At 44.0% G+C, this 16,012-nt stretch overlaps 2 protein-coding genes across 10 annotated transcripts in view; both read right to left on the bottom strand.

The window, feature by feature from the left end:
* Positions 1 to 5,115, bottom strand: part of LOC115154755 (ryanodine receptor 1) — a 72,334-nt gene extending 67,219 nt beyond the window's left edge. For all 5 annotated transcript variants that reach the window (XM_029701300.1, XM_029701301.1, XM_029701303.1 and 2 more), the window contains exons 1-3: positions 4,949 to 5,115; positions 282 to 401; positions 89 to 190 (exon numbers count right to left, since the gene is read on the bottom strand). In XM_029701300.1, coding sequence (XP_029557160.1) covers positions 89 to 190; positions 282 to 401; positions 4,949 to 4,996 — 270 coding nt within the window. In that variant the 5' untranslated portion in view covers positions 4,997 to 5,115. The remainder of the gene's footprint in view (positions 1 to 88; positions 191 to 281; positions 402 to 4,948) is intronic.
* A 426-nt stretch (positions 5,116 to 5,541) lies between these two features.
* On the bottom strand, positions 5,542 to 13,427 carry LOC115154754 (uncharacterized). Of its 5 annotated transcripts, XM_029701298.1 has the most exons (15): positions 13,283 to 13,360; positions 12,844 to 13,158; positions 12,505 to 12,590; positions 12,219 to 12,315; positions 11,840 to 12,126; positions 11,565 to 11,728; positions 11,332 to 11,472; positions 11,134 to 11,205; positions 10,867 to 10,978; positions 8,626 to 8,684; positions 8,383 to 8,536; positions 8,205 to 8,280; positions 7,925 to 8,083; positions 7,813 to 7,861; positions 5,542 to 7,712 (listed from the first exon to the last, which is right to left on the bottom strand). In XM_029701298.1, exons 2-15 carry the CDS (start codon positions 12,958 to 12,960, stop codon positions 6,184 to 6,186), a joined length of 3,102 nt encoding a protein of 1,033 aa, XP_029557158.1. In that variant the 5' UTR covers positions 12,961 to 13,158; positions 13,283 to 13,360; the 3' UTR covers positions 5,542 to 6,183. The 5 variants fall into 5 exon arrangements, with proteins under 5 accessions (XP_029557158.1, XP_029557155.1, XP_029557157.1 ...); XM_029701295.1 differs by having other exon boundaries at positions 7,813 to 8,083; XM_029701297.1 differs by having other exon boundaries at positions 7,813 to 8,083; positions 8,383 to 8,533.
* Between the last annotated feature and the right edge of the window lie 2,585 nt (positions 13,428 to 16,012).

The following is a 16,012-nucleotide window of genomic DNA, read 5'->3' as shown; positions in this document are numbered from 1 at the left end:
CTGTAGAATTGTTTAACATCAGATGTAAAAGAAGCTCCTTTAATCCCAACACACAACAGAACCACCAGCCCCTCTGCTGGTCTCTTACCTCATTGAGCTCCATGGTGTTGGACAGCATCTCCTGTAAGGCTCGTACCGACAGGGATTGCTCCAGGATGAAGCAGCAGATCGCCAAATCAGGTGGCACATTCTACGACACAACACGTCCGTCAGCAAAACCCCGGGAACGGCAACGACTAGAATATAGACGTAATCAGAGCGTGGAACGTGGTTCTCTCTACCTGAGCATTGGAGGTGGTCTCCAGGAAGCAGAGGCGGTTCCCAAAGCCCTCACACGAAAGACAAAGTTTGATCTGTTCTTTCAGAATGGAGGCAGTGCATTGTAGCACAACCTGGTCATCCTACATACAGGGAGAAAAAAAGAGGTCAGAGGCCAAAACAGATGAAGTTAATCAGCCGAGCTAGTCTATATCACAATTATTATTTAATTGTTTTACATGATGATGTTTCATCACTTGGGTAACATTTCAAAAGTAGTATTTTATATTTAACTTGCCATTCATAACCTTGATAGGCCCATATGACATGAATACTGGCCAGGATTAGAGTTACAGCCAAAACCCATTTAGAGGGGCTTAAGTGTGGATGTGTAATGGTTATAGCGGAAGAGAACATAGTAAAAGCGTGATTATGATTCCTGTGCACCAAACAGGCATATTTTATGTCACATAAGAACAAGGCTGCAACCCTGACCAACATATGGTAACAATAACGTGAGCAGATAGAGCCAGCAGAGTGATAAATCCGTCGTAACAGGGAGCCTAAATATAGTAGGTCAAAAAGCAAACAAGGAGTGGTCGGCAGAACCTCTCTGGTCTTGAATCTCACATTCCTAACCTTCACATTCACATTTTCTTTTGTCATTCTTCTGTGCCTGGCCCTGTCCTAACACTAATCTCCTTGGTAGTCGGACTGTGGGGAAGAACCCACCCCTCCCGTCCCTCTATTTCAGAACCCTGCACCTGCTGCTCACACATTCCCCTCAGTGGAGCCGTGGATATTTGAGACCCAGTCAGCCTGGCATAATCATTTGTAATGCACTCACACAGAGAGCAGTGAGACAGACAGACCCGGCGTCAAACTATCATTCTTAGACTGACAGCTCAAGTCACACTAAACTTGGCCAAAGTCAACCATAGAGAGCAGCCAAAAGTGGGTAAAAGTCATACTCCTTAGTTATGACAGAAGAACAGTGGGCACTGATAAGTTTACATTGTAACAAGAAACCTTTTTACAAAGCCTACAGTGCTGTAGAACTCAGTGTACTTCCGTTCATTTGTACTAGTACTACCGCTGCCAATCATACCAAAACTATCAGAACACATGACACATATACGACATCATCACTCTAACCTGGCAAAGATAATATAAACAAAAGCACTTCATCATACTCAATATGTAGAGCGAGTGCAGTTCTCATAGGGCCAGAACTAAACAGGTGCTCCCATGGCCCTGGCTATAAACCTGCTAATCCCAAGACTCCGTAAATATAGACCTCGGCAGAGTTCAAGATGAACAGCATCAAAGCAAGTGACGGCCAGCCTCTCTCACACCTCCAAATTCAGCTGACCAACTCAAGAAAATGGTTCCCTTCTTGGCGAGACGTCATCTTTATGAGTGTACCGTGGCTAGGGTACACTCACACACAAACGCATACATGAATACAGTAGATGTCTTTACACTACTTTATGTTCATAGTAAGTACTGTACTTTTACAGTAAAGTACATGTCCACGGCTCTCAAATACAACTCCAATAAGAATCTAACCGACTCAAGTAACGATCATGAGAGAAGCACTAAACAGACTTAAAGGCCCAGTGCAGTCAAAAATGTGATCTGCCTGTGTTTATAGACACTGAGTGTACAAAACATTATGAACAGCTGCTCTTTCCATGCCAGACTGACCAGGTGAATCCAGGTGAAAGCTATGATCCCGTATTGATGTCACGTGTTAAATGCCCTTCAATCAGTCTAGATGAAGGGGAGGAGACGGGTTAAAGAAGGATTTTTAAGCCTCGAGACAATTGAGACATGGATTGTTTGCGTCTGCCATTCAGAGGGTGAATGGGTAAGACAAAAGATTTAAGTGCCTTTGAACGGGGTATGGTAGAAGGTCCAAGGCGCACCGGTTTGTGTCAAGAACTGCAACGCTGCTGGGTTTTTCACATTCAACAGTTTCCCGTGTGTATCAAGAATGGTCCAACACCCAAAGGACATCCAGCCAATTTGACACAATTGTGGGAAGCATTGGCGTCACCATTGGCCAGCATTCCTGTAGAACGCTTGAAACGCCCCCAGTTATTGACACAAACTGGTGCGCCTGGCACCTACTACCATACTCCGTTCAAAGGCACTTAAATCTTTTGTCTTGCCCATTCACCCTCTGAATGGCACACACACACACACAATACATGTCTCAATTGCCTCAAGGCTTATAAATCCTTCGTTAACCGGTCTCCTTCCCTTCATCTACACTGGCTGAAGTGGATTTAACAAGTGACATCAATAAGGGATCATAGGTCAGTCTATCATGGGAAGAGCAGGTGTTCTTAATGTTTTGTATACTCAGTGTATATTTCCACACTATGAAGTTGGAATACTACTGTGAAATTGATGATAATGCCATTTTAGTATAAGAGCTGTTTGAAAAGACTGCATGACATTTCAGCCTGTTGTAGTGGGATGGAGTTTTGGACTGCCTAGTGATTGAATGAATAAATCAATAACATTTACATTTCAGTCATTTAGCAGACACTCTTATCCAGAGCGACTTGCAGTAGCAATTAAGGTTAAGAACCTTGCTCAAGGGTAGATTTTTCACCTAGTCGGCTCGGGGATTCAAATCAGCAACCTTTCGGTTACTGGCCCAACACTCTTAACCACTAGGCTACCTGCCGCCCCAATAAGAAAAAGAGTTTTAAACTTCTCTGCCAATAACAGCTAGTTTTCCACTTTCCCTCTCCCCACTAAGACCACTCCCAGACAGCCGTAGCATTTACATTTAAGTCATTTAGCAGACGCTCTTATTTACATTTACATTTTAGTCATTTAGCAGACGCTCTTATCCAGAGCGACTTACAGTAGTGAATGCATACATTTCATACAATTTCATACATTTTTTTCTGTGCTGTATTTCATACAATTTCATACATTTTTTTCTGTGCTGTATCCAGAGCGACTTACAGTATTGAATGCATACATTTCATTTTATGCATTTTTTTTTGTACTGGCCCTCCGTGGGAATCGAACCCACAACCCTGGCGTTGCACACACCATGTTGGCGTTGCAAACACCATGCTCTACCAACTGAGCCACAGGGAAAGCAAAATTATTGCTTGAGAATTTGCTCTTTAACAAGAAGCTATTTTTGTTTTCAATTAAAATGGGCAAAACAAATAACAGTAAGGTACTTAATTGTTACCCCAACAAAAGATTGGATATTGATATAAAAACAGCTGCTCTGGACCTTTAACAAAGCAGAGAGGCAATGTAGGACAAAGCCAGCCTGCTATGCTCTTTATATGCAGCAGGCACTATAAAAAGAAAGTGTTCGTGCTCTGTGGTGAATAATACCTCTACAAGTACACACAACACCCCATCTCTGCCTGGCATCAGTCAGGTTTGACACAGCAATACATGTTATATAAAAGCCTTCCTTGCCTTTGAAATATGATTTAGCCTCACGTCAGCATGGGAGTCCCTAATGAAGAAAAGAGCTCTGCCTAAATCGAAACAGGAGAGCCTTTTTCAAAAAGGCATGTTGCATGCCATGCTCTTTGTCAATATCTTGTTGTGATTGTACATTCTACGTAGCTTACAGGTAGTCTTTGAGAGAGATATATTCACTTTGAAAATAATGTGTACAGTATATAATACAGTATGTCAATGCCTGTTACCAAAAATATCAGTGCTTAGCGTTATACTTGTTTCCACTAACTCGTTTCTCGGTGTATCTTAATATAACAGATATGAAATGCTACATGCTTCATTCATCCGAGGCCTTTGGTCCCTGTGAGAAAACCTTCACCCCATCAGTTTTGTCTCTGCTCCACCATGTCCCCAGAGGTTCAGTGAGACGCAGTGCGAGAGTGTCTCTCCACACTGGCTCAGTGGTGTGAATGGTCTAACCCTCCACAAGCAGGCCGGTCTCTAATTACTGTACTCAAATCTAAGAACAGGTCACGACACACCATTAGGAAAAAATGTGTCTAACACAAAACCTCTTCTACATTCAGAAGATGAACAGTGTGGAAATCAGCATCTTCATCATGCTGGTCTCAATGGTGTCAAAATGTGCTGTAGTCAGTCACTAAATTGCCGTGAAGACATGCCTTCTCTTGACTGGACCAAATGCGCCGACGCACCAACGTAACCTACCACTCCTTTCCATCATGTCGCCACCTCATGACCTGATATGTCAGTAAACCCATATTACTGCACCTAAAAGTAAAAATCAATATGATAGTCAATCTGATTTGACTATCTGATTTCCCGTTACATCTTTATGTTCGTCATTCTTCGGTTTTTTTTATTACTACCCCTCGTTTTCATGCGTTTCTATTTGCCAGCGTCAGCTGTTACTTGGCACCCAGCAAGCTGCCCAACTCCTAAACAGTAACATTTCAAGCTGCTCTGGTATATAAATAGATAACAATGCAGACAAGCCCAGCACCTGTCCATGTCAATCTGGTCTTTCCAAAGTCAAAGGGAAGCCATGAACAAAACGTATGAAAGTTAATACATTGGACTATAAGTTACACCAAAGTCACACATTAGGCCTACGGCAAGATAAGGCAAACTGATCGTAGCTATACTGCAGTATGGTTTCTCTCACAGCCTTTATCAGTTATCAAAACGAACAGAGCAAAAGGAGTCCAACATCACTCACCGTACGTAAGAACTGAATCTCCTCCTCTCCATCTCCTCCTTCCGCCATCCTCTAATGTATTACTTATCACTCTATTCTCCCTGGTTGTTCCTCAGCAAGCCTCGCTCTCTCTCTCTCTCTCCCACCTCTTTTCTCTCACTCCCAGCGTCTGTCTGCGTGTGGGCGTACTGAAGGACAATGTGGGTCCAGTGGCTGTGTTATGAGACAGTGACAGTTAACTCCTGCTCACTGCAACATGAAAAGGGAAAAGTGGGTGGAGCAAACTGTAAAACATTGTGCCACCTTTACCAAGTCCTATAGAATTGTTGTACCATATTAACAAAATGTACTGGTAAACGTGTGCCAATCAGATTTTAAATATCTACAATATGTGTCAATGACCAAGCCATAGCCCAAAAGGTTTGTGTTGTTGCATTAGTCCCAAAGGGATTCCCATTGGTGAGGTGTGCAACAGGTTTGTGAATACACAGATTTTTAAACCTTGGTACTTACTAGGTCAGAAAAATTAAGTCAACCTCTAAACAATCAGGAAAACACCTCTAATTTTACTAAGAGGGATAGACTAATCTGATGGAAATGAATAACTCAAAAGATTAAAATAAATCATTTAATTCAAACTGAAATACATACATTTACACAAATGATATATAGTCAGATATGTAAAACGCAACTTGACAATAATAAAACACAGCAGAGACTATAATAAATCAAACGCGTGAAAACACCTTAAAAAAAGGGTCAATCAGTTGCTACATAACATAATTTACTTGATATGATAATGATATTTACCCATTGATTGACAGCTTAGTAACTGTTGTACACCATCGGAACCCAAAATAAGCTTATTTTACTCCAATGTTTGAAAAACAATGTAAACAAACACGATATAGTCTCAATACATGATTAAAACTATAATTGTTATATTATGGACAGGCAGTCCTTGCATCCATAGCTTTGTCTATACATTTGAGAGTGGTTACATTTCTCCAGGCCCATCCCTCGGCTTTTTACCGAAACGGGGAGGCCACTTTGTTATTGTTCTACTGCTGACTGCTGCTTTAAAATACTACTTTTCTAGGATAACCTAACTTGGCATAACAGACAATTAAATATATATAAAAATAAAAAAACATGGCATTCTTCATGCAAGTGATCTTATTTTCCCCATTTTTAAACCCTACTACTCAAGACCAATGCGTTAGTTACGGAGTACCATTTAGTCTGTCCTGTACCCCTCAGATCTGCAGAGTGTCCCCTGTGGCCATGCTAATCTCATGGACGGGCCAGCAGGGCGAGTCTCTGTAGCGTCTCTTGGTGGCCGGGAGTCTGAACTGCAAGACTGGTGATGGAGAGAGTTCAACGGGGACAGAACCCCCATCACTCACCCCCATGTCTATCTCTATGAAGCCAAAAGTCATGACAGAGGAAAGGGAGCAGTTAGCCACCAAGTGTGCAGTGTAGAGGTCAGTTGATGTTCTGTCTAGTGGTGTGGGAGAGGGTCCACTGGGAATGGGAGAGCATGTTTCTGTTTGAGAGAGAGGGGAGGGCTTGGAGGGAAAAGGGAGAGGGAGTTTGACTTCTGTACTTTTGGACTCCTGCTGTAGGGGGGCCATGGTCTGAGGTGGAACATCTAAGACCGTGTCGGTCAGAAACGGTCTATTCACCTGCATTGGAACTGTGATGCGTTTCTCTTGCTCCTCCTTTGGATTGCAGGTATTCAAGTGCATCTCCAGCAGATCATCATGTAGCTCTGACTCCTTAGGTTGTTCCTCCACAGGTTCCAATTGTCTTTCCTTGAGATTCAATTGTGATTCTTTAAATAGCCCTTGGCAGGATTCCTTGTTCTGCTTTGGATTGGGTGACGGAGGAGCGCACAAATCCTGGATGGTCTGCATGAGGTTTTCCTGTTGTAGTTGAGGAGTATGTTGGATTTCAAACTGTCCCTCTTGGGCAAATGGATAAACACTAAGAGCGGGCTCTGGAGGTGGACATAGGACTGGCTCACTGAGGCTTTGAACAACCACTGGCACCTCTTGATGATTTTTAGAGGCTTGTCCTGGCCAAGGTCCGGGGACACCATCATGACTGATGGAGCGTCCAAACCGCCGTGCTCCCTGCCGGCGCAGACGTACAACGCTCCGCTGACCCCCCTCCCGTTGACTCTCATGCAGGACATCATTGAGCTGAGGTTCAGGGGGCCTTGGAGGAACCCTGGGGTTACGGAGCAGCGTTGTCAGAGCGTTAAACCGTCTAATGCGCTCTGCTACAGACATGTGCTGGTGTGTCCTCTTAAAACCCAGTCCTGACTCGGTCACCTTCCCTTTCTTCACCGGCAGTTGAAGTGTGTCCTCAGAGACTCCATCTTCTTTCTCGATCATCCAATCTGTTTTCTCTTTCTTGTAAATTTCATCTTGAATCCTCAGTTGGTCCAATGTCACCTCGGGCATACTGATGGAGCGACGAGGGTGACGGGGCTTCTGACTGACAGATATATCCACTTCTGACTGCTTCTTGCTTAGACCCACGTCTTTAGGGTCCTCTTTTATCCCAACCTGCTCTGGGCCCCTCAATACATGGTTCGTTTCATACCGTCTAACGGTTTCCTCTATTGTCTCGTTTTCCAACTTGACACCAGAGCATTCACATGATTCCCCAGCTTGTGTCCTGATAGGAGAGTCCAATGTCGCGAGATCTAGGAAGTGATCAGGATTTTCAGCAAAGCTGTAATTCAGCAGATCAGGGTCATCCTCCACTTCATTCCCCACTAGAATTGAATACAGATAAAATGTCACATTGAGTATTTAAGTGACTAACATGTAGATACATGGATGTAACTGAAAAAATATATATAAAAAAATATAAACCTTGTCCTGGGCAATCAGTCATTATGACAGGAATCCTGGCTGGTCCCACCTCAGAGCTGGATGCTTCAGTCATACCATCAGTCATTATGACAGGAATCCTGGATGGTCCAACCTCAGAGCTGGATGCTTCAGTCATACCATCAGTCATTATGACAGGAATCCTGGATGGTCCAATCTCAGAGCTGGATGCTTCAGTCATACCATCAGTGACCATTATATTGCCCATGATCCAATTCTCAGTGTCATTCCCAATGGATGTGGGGGAAGGGTCCTGAGAATAAAGTCGTAGAGAAAGTAGATAAGTCAAATAATAGAGCTCAGCGTCAAAAGAGAAGCATGAGCAACGTGAAGACCCAGTGTTAGGACAGAATATTGGACAGCGCCAGACTTACAGGGCTGCTCCAGATTGTCATGTTGAAGAATCTAAGAGATGTCCTTCGATGAGCCTTGTCCTCCTGACCCGGATGCCTTCAGGAAACACAGATACAGTCAGACACAAAAACAAGGCAATAGACAAACAAGGGTTAAATATAAGAACTAGAATCAATGCTTATGATGCTTTAGATTAACTTGTTTGATGTTTTATAATCTTTCTTGTGATTCCTCCTCTTCTCTGGGGCAGTGAGAGTGACAGAGAGCTCGTGCTCCCTACTGCCCTCCACTCCACTCAGGACAGAAGTGTGACAGCGGGTAGGGCTTTGGCCGACTGCCGCCTCAGAATCTACTGGGACAGTCAAAACATAGAACTTGTCATACAGTATCTTATGCGACTGACTAAAAGCTATTCTGCAGTACAGGCTATAAATACATCACCATTGGAGGGTTGTTTGCTCATGGATTGGTTGTCTTCTCTAAGGTCATGGATAGACCGTCTGGTTATACAGAGAATAATAATATTAGCATCAATAATAATATTAACATCAAATTGATCAGAAATACAGTGCAGACATTGTTAATGTTGTAAATGACTATTGTAGCTGGAAATGGCTGATTTTTTTATGGAATATCTACATAGGCCCATTATCAGCCCATTATCAGCAACCATCATTCCTGTGATCCAATGTGTTAGATAAACTTGGATTATCATTTTTTATTTATTTCACCTTTATTTAACCAGGTAGGCAAGTTGAGAACAAGTTCTCATTTACAATTGCGACCTGGCCAAGATAAAGCAAAGCAGTTCGACAACATACAACAACACAGAGTTACACATGGAGTAAAACAACATACAATCAATGATGCAGTAGAAAAAAATAAGACTATATACAATGTGAGCAAATGATGTGAGATAATGGAGGTAAAGGCAAAAAAATGCCATGGTGGCAAAGTAAATAAAGTATGGCAAGAAAAACACTGGAATGGTAGATTTGTAGTTTGAAGAAAGTTAAAAGTTAAAATATAAATAATATGGTGCAAAGGAGCAAAATAAATTAAATAAATAAATACAGTAGGGGAAAAGGTAGTAGTTTGGGCTCAATTAAAGATGGGCTATGTACAGGTGCAGAGATCTGTGAGCTGCTCTGACAGCTGGTGCTTAAAGCTAGTGAGGGAGATAAGTGTTTCCAGTTTTAGAGATTTTTGTAGTTCGTTCCAGTCATTGGCAGCTGAGAACTGGAAGGAGAGACGACCAAAGGAGGAGTTGGCTTTAGGGGTGACCAGAGAGATATACCTGCTGGAGCGCGTGCTACAGGTGGGTGCTGCTATGGTGACCAGTGAGCGGAGATAAGGGGGGACTTTACCTAGCAGGGTCTTGTAGATGACCTGGAGCCAATGTGTTTGGCGACGATTATGAAGTGAAGGCCAGCCAACGAGAGCATACAGGTCGCAGTGGTGGGTTGTATATGGGGCTTTGGTGACAAAACGGATGGCACTGTGATAGACTGCATCCAGCTTGTTGAGTAGGGTATTGGAGGCTATTTTGTAAATGACATCGCCGAAGTCGAGGATTGGTAGGATGGTCAGTTTTACGAGGGTATGTTTGGCAGCATGAGTGAAGGATGCTTTGTTGCGAAATAGGAAGCCAATTATAGATTTCACTTTGGATTGGAGATGATTGATGTGAGTCTGGAAGGAGAGTTTACAGTCTAACCAGACACCTAGGTATTTGTAGTTGTCCACAAATTCTAAGTTAGAACCGTCCAGAGAAGTTATGCTGGATGGGCGGGCAGGTGCAGGCAGCGATCGGTTGAAGAGCATGCATTTAGTTTTACTTGTGTTTAGGAGCAGTTGGAGACCACGGAAGGAGAGTTGAATGGCATTGAAGCTCGTCTGGAGGGTTGTTAACACAGTGTCCAAAGAAGGGCCAGAAGTATACAGAATGGTGTCGTCTGCGTAGAGGTGGATCAGAGATTCACCAGCAGCAAGAGCGACATCATTTATGTATACAGAGAAAAGAGTTGGCCCAAGAATTGAACCCTGTGGTACCCCCATAGAGACTGCCAGAGGTCCAGACAGTAGGCCCTCCGATTTGACACACTGAACTCTGTCAGAGAAGTAGTTGGTGAACCAGGCGACGCAATCGTTTGAGAAACCAAGGCTACTAAGTCTGCCGATGAGGATGTGGTGATTAACAGAGTCAAAAGCTTTGGCCAGGTCAATGAATACGGCAGCACAGTAATGTTTCTTATCGATGGCGGTTACGATGTCGTTTAGGACCTTGAGCGTGGCTGAGGTGCACCCATGACCAGCTCTGAAACCAGATTGCATAGCGGAGAGGGTGCGGTGGGATTCAAAATAGTCGGTAATCAATTAGCCTTTTAAAATGATAAACTTGGATTAGCTAACACAACGTGCCATTGGAACACAGGAATGATGGTTGCTGATAATGGGCCTCTGTACGCCTATGTAGATATTCCATAAAAAATTGTTTCCAGCTACAATAGTCATTTACAACATTAACAATGTCTACACTGTATTTCTGATCAATTTGATGTAATTTTCAAAATGGACCAAAAATGTGATTTTCTTTCAAAAACAAGGACATTTCTAAGTGACCCCAAACTTTTGAACGGTAGTGTGTGTATTTATTTTTTACAGACAGTTAAATGCAAGTACCTTTTTTTAGCAGAGCTCTCAACATCAGGGACAGGATCTTCAGTCGATTTTCGTTTAGATGTGACTGGTGATTCAGGTGTTTTGTGGTGAGCGGTCTTTGTATTTTGCTGGCCTGTGAGGTCAAGGTTATAAAGTCAGAGGCAACACACTTATTGGCCCTTACTGACAACAATCATTTCAGCATCACTTTTTACTAAAAGCATTTGAACTTTGCAACCAGTTAATAAGCAGCAAAATCATATCATTACCACAACATTATGCACGTACTGTCTGGGGGATGTAAAAGGCCAGTGTGAGTGCGGCCTGTCTTCAATTTACTGAGAGCGTCCACAAATATCTCTGGAGAGATCAAGCAAAAAAATCATAAATATCTGAATTGAATTCATACATTTTCCAGCAACGTATTTATTCAGAAATTATTATCACAGTATAAACCTCATTATCCAGTCATTGCAACACTCTCACCTCCAACACTGCGCCTCCTTTGATGTGCTAAAAGTCTATACACACCAAGTCCTGCCCTCTCCTGAAACCTCCCCCCATCAACTGGGGGTGTGGAGGACTCTGCTACTGTTGCCATGTCCATAATAGAAGGGGGGACAACACCTGGGGACATATAGAAGAGTGAAATTAGTATCAACTTTAAGTCTAACATCCGTCATCAGCTACTATACAAATGTATATTTCTCTAAACTTACCAATGCGATCAGCGTGTATTATGAGTTTCTTGATCACTGCTGCTTGTCTATGCAGTCGTCTCTCTGTACCTGCGGTCAGTTTAGAGCCCCCAGCTGGACAATGTAGCAGATTAGGTGCAATCACAAGAGCCAGATTGCCCACTTCCATACGATTCTCTTTACATCTAGTGAATGTGAGGGATAGGAGATGGTGGAGAAACTTAGGCACAGAGAGACACAGATCTCCCTCTCGAAGCCCAGATAAAGGAAGAAGTCATGAATTTCTGGAAACAAACCTTTGAGCCGTCTGTCTCAGGAAGGTGCAGAAATATCGGAGGGCCCGTGAATGCGAGGGGGGGAACAGGGCTGTGAGAAGAAGAGCTCCATCCTTGCCTTGCTCCTGCCCCCCCTCCTCCTCCTCCTCTAAGCCCTGTGCACGACACAGTGGCACCTGTAGCTCTATAGGGATGAGGGGCAAGGGCAGCTCCCGTAAGAACTGCTTCACAAGAGACGCCACATCACAGGGCTGCAGAGTGGCTGAATGTGGCAGAGAAAAGACTGGCTCCCCCTGCTCCAGGCCAGCCTGTCATGAGGAGGTAGAGCGTCAACATAGAAAATATAGACCCATGGAGGTAAGAATTGACATTCCTGCACATCCCTCCTGTGCCGCCTCACCCTCAGAGCTCGCATCCGACTAAACGACCCGGTCTTTCGAAACAGCCCTTCAGTATGAAGATGCTGGGATAAAAATTCACAGGCATCCACCAAGAACCTATGGAATAGTTAGATCACTCAAATGGAAGTTAAGTCATGACCAACCAAAACTTCGGGCTTTCAGTTGTTCATTGTAATCAGAATAGGCCACATTAGATTTTACTTTTTTTAATCACATCTCCCAGTTATGACTGTATTTAAAGCAACAATAACAACTCAACAACAATAACAACTCAAGTTTACATACTTTGGCACTGTCCCACTCATATCAGTTAAATCACACTGTGGCAGCAATATCAGGTCCCGACCAAAAGCAAATTTAGATTGGTTCTCCTGAAAGACATCCATCAACAACAGATCATGGTGATGTGCTAAAAAGGCTTTCTACAACAAATCAATACCTCAACATTGGTAGTTTGCAAATTATGACTGGTAAATTTGAATATTTAAGAAACGTGACCTTGACATTATCAATCACGTAATCAAAAGTCTGTGGCAGCATATCGTGTTGTGGACAATGGAAAACATGCTTTATTGACGCATCGAGATTGACTGATTGAGCAAACATATTGGCCTTGTTGGTTACCTGTCTGACAGGGTCGCTCGTGTATGGCCCATTCAAGAAGTTCTTCCAGTTTTTCACGCGAACTCCAGATGCTTTCAACGCGTGTATCACCGCCACCACGCGTAGACGGTCGTCCATGGGGTTTGGCGTTGGTAGATCCAGGTAGGATGTGTTCTTTAAAAATTAAATAAGTTGAAAGTAGTGGCTTTTGAAAACTCCATCACTATTAAAAACCGACATTTCGTCAGCGCTAGGTAGCAAAATGATGTAGTCTACGTTGTTGCACGTCTTTGAGCCTTTCATCCCGCCGCCATCAAACAAGATACTTCCGGTCACCTGTGCACAAATAAGGCGTAATGTAGGTGTGATGGGCACGGTTCACAGAGACGCTTGTCTGTTCTGAAGTCACAAATATAGTTTGAAATGGTCAGTACATAATGAAAAAGAGCCCCATACATACCCGCCATACAGGAATGGACATATTTCACATTTATTGACATTGACTCATAGGGCATTTTCTTAAAAGCGTGTTAACAACCCTCGCAAACCCGACGGCATCTCTAGCCGCGTCCTCAGAGCATGCGCAGACCGGCTGGCTGCTGTGTTTACGGCATATTCAATCTCTCCCTATCCCAGTCTGCTGTCGCCACATGCTTCAAGTTGGCCACCATTGATCCTGTACCCAAGAAAGCAAAGGTACCTGAACTAAATTACTATCACCCCGTAGCACTCACTTCTGTCATCATGAAGTGCTTTGAGAGACTAGACAAGAATCATATCACCTCTACCTTACCTGTCACCCACTTCAATTTGCTTACTGCCCCCAATAGATCCACAGACGATGCAATCGCCATCACACTGCCCTATCCCATCTGGACAAGAGGAATACACATGTAAGAATGCTGTTCGTTGACTATAATAGCTCAGCATTCAACACCATAGTACCCTCCAAGCTCATCGTTAAGCTTGAACCAACTGGGTCCTGGACTTCCTGACGGGCCGCCCCCGCGTGGTGAAGGTAGGAAACAACACCTCCACTCCGCTGATCCTCAACACTGGAAAGGGAAATACCTAGTCAGTTGTACAACTGAATGCCTTCAACCGAAATGTGTCTTCCGCATTTAACCCAACCCCTCAGTCAGAGAGGTGCGGGGGGCTGCCTTAATCGCCATCCATGTCTTTGGCCCCTTGGAACAGTGGGTTAACTGCCTTGCTCAGGGGCAGAATGACAGATTTTTACCTTGTCAGCTCAGGGAGGCTACCTGCTGCTACTGTGGCCCCACAAGGGTGCTTGCTTAGCCCCCTCCTGTACTCTCAGTTCACCCATGACTGTGTGGCCAAGCACGCCTCCAACTCAATCATCAAGTTTGCAGACGACACAACAGTATTGATTACCAACAATGACGAGACAGTCTACATGGAGGAGGTGAGGGCTCTGGGAGTGTGGTGCCTGGAAAATATCCTCTCGCTCAACAAAACAAAGGAGATGATCGTGAACTTCAGGAAATAGCAGAGGGAGCACCCCCTATCGACGGGACCGTCGTGGAGAAGGTGGAAAGCTTCAAGTTCCTCGCCGTATACATCACTGACAAACTGAAATGGTCCACCCACACAGACCGTGTGGTGAAGAAGGCGCAACAGCACCTCTTCAAACACAGGAGACTGAAGAAATGTGGCTTGGAACCTAAAACCCTCACAAACTTTTATAGATGCACAATTGAGAGCATCCTGTCGGGCTGTATCACCGCCTGGTGTGTCAACTGCACCGCCCGCAACCGCAGGTCTCTCCAGAGGGTGGTGCAGTATGCCCAACACGTCACAGGGGGCAAACTACCTGCCCTCCAGGACACCTACAGCACCCGATGTCAAAGGAAGGCCAAAAAGATCATTAAGGACCACAACCACCCATCCCACTGCCTGTTCACCCTGCTATCATCCAGAAGGCGAGGTCAGTACAGGTGCATCAAAGCTGGGACCGAGAGACTGAAAAACAGCTTCTATCTCAAGGCCATCAGACTGTTAAATAGCCATTACTAGCACATTAGAGGCTGCTGCCTATATACATAGACTTGAAATCCCTGGCCACTTTAATAAATGGAACACTAGTCACTTCAAATCAAATGTATTTATATAGCCCTTCTTACATCAGCTGATATCTCAAAGTGCTGTACAGAAACCCAGCCTAAAACCCCAAACAGCAAGTGTAACCGATGTGAAATGGCTAGTTAGTTAGCGGTGGTGCGCGCTAATAGCGTTTCAATCAGTGACGTCACTCGCTCTGAGACTTGAAGTAGAGTTTCCCCTTGCGTTGCAAGGGCCGCGGCTTTTGTGGCGCGATGGGTAACGATGCTTCGTGGGTGTCAGTTGTTGATGTGTGCAAAGGTCCCTGGTTCGAGCCCAGGTTGGGGCGAAGAGAGGGACGGAACCTACACTGTTACACAAGCAATGCAGGTGTAGAAGCACGGTGGCTAGGAAAAACTCCCTAGAAAGGCCAAAACCTAGGAAGAAACCTAGAGAGGAACCAGGCTATGAGGGGTGGCCAGTCCTCTTCTGGCTGTGCCATGTGGAGATAACAGAACGTGGCCAAGATGTTCAAATGTTCATAAATGACCAGCATGGTCAAATAATAATAATCACAGTAGTTGTCGAGGGTGCAACAGGTCAGCACCTCAGGAGTAAATGTCAGTTGGCTTTTCGTAGCCGATCATTGAGAGTATCTCTACCGCTCCTGCTGTCTCTAGAGAGTTGAAAACAGCAGGTCTGGGACAAGTAGCACATCCGGTGAACAGGTCAGGGTTCCATAGCCGCAGGCAGAACAGTTGAAACTGGAGCAGCAGCACGGCCAGGTGGACTTTAATAATGTTTACATAGCTTGCACTACTCATCTCATATGTATATATTCTATTCTACTGTATCTTAGTCTATGCCCCTCTGACATTGCTCGTCCATATATTTATATATTTATATATTCTTAATTCATCATTCCTTTACTTAGATTTGTGTGTATTGGGTATATGTTGTGAAATAGTTAGATATTACTGCACTGTCAGAGCTAGAAACACAAGCATTTTGCTACACCTGCAATGACATCTGCTACCAATAAAATTTGATTTGATAAAAGTTAACAGATCTTACTGTGCAAGTTGTTTTCTTATGATGACAAAATAAGAAAAAAGTACAAGGAAGTACT

The sequence above is a fragment of the Salmo trutta genome, chromosome 19 (assembly GCF_901001165.1).
Source record: "Salmo trutta chromosome 19, fSalTru1.1, whole genome shotgun sequence".
NCBI classification, from domain to species: Eukaryota; Metazoa; Chordata; class Actinopteri; order Salmoniformes; family Salmonidae; genus Salmo; species Salmo trutta.
This window is presented reverse-complemented; position numbering and strand designations above follow the sequence as displayed.

Excerpts from the sequence above, each read along its gene's own strand:
- LOC115154754 (XM_029701296.1), bottom strand. The coding sequence starts at position 12,960 with ATGGACGACCGTCTACGCGTGGTGGCGGTGATACACGCGTTGAAAGCA. Across the intron at positions 12,591-12,843 it reads CGAGCGACCCTGTCAGACAG|GAGAACCAATCTAAATTTGC; the intron begins GTAACCAACAAG and ends GATGTCTTTCAG. Across the intron at positions 11,729-11,839 it reads CTGAGACAGACGGCTCAAAG|ATGTAAAGAGAATCGTATGG; the intron begins GTTTGTTTCCAG and ends CACATTCACTAG.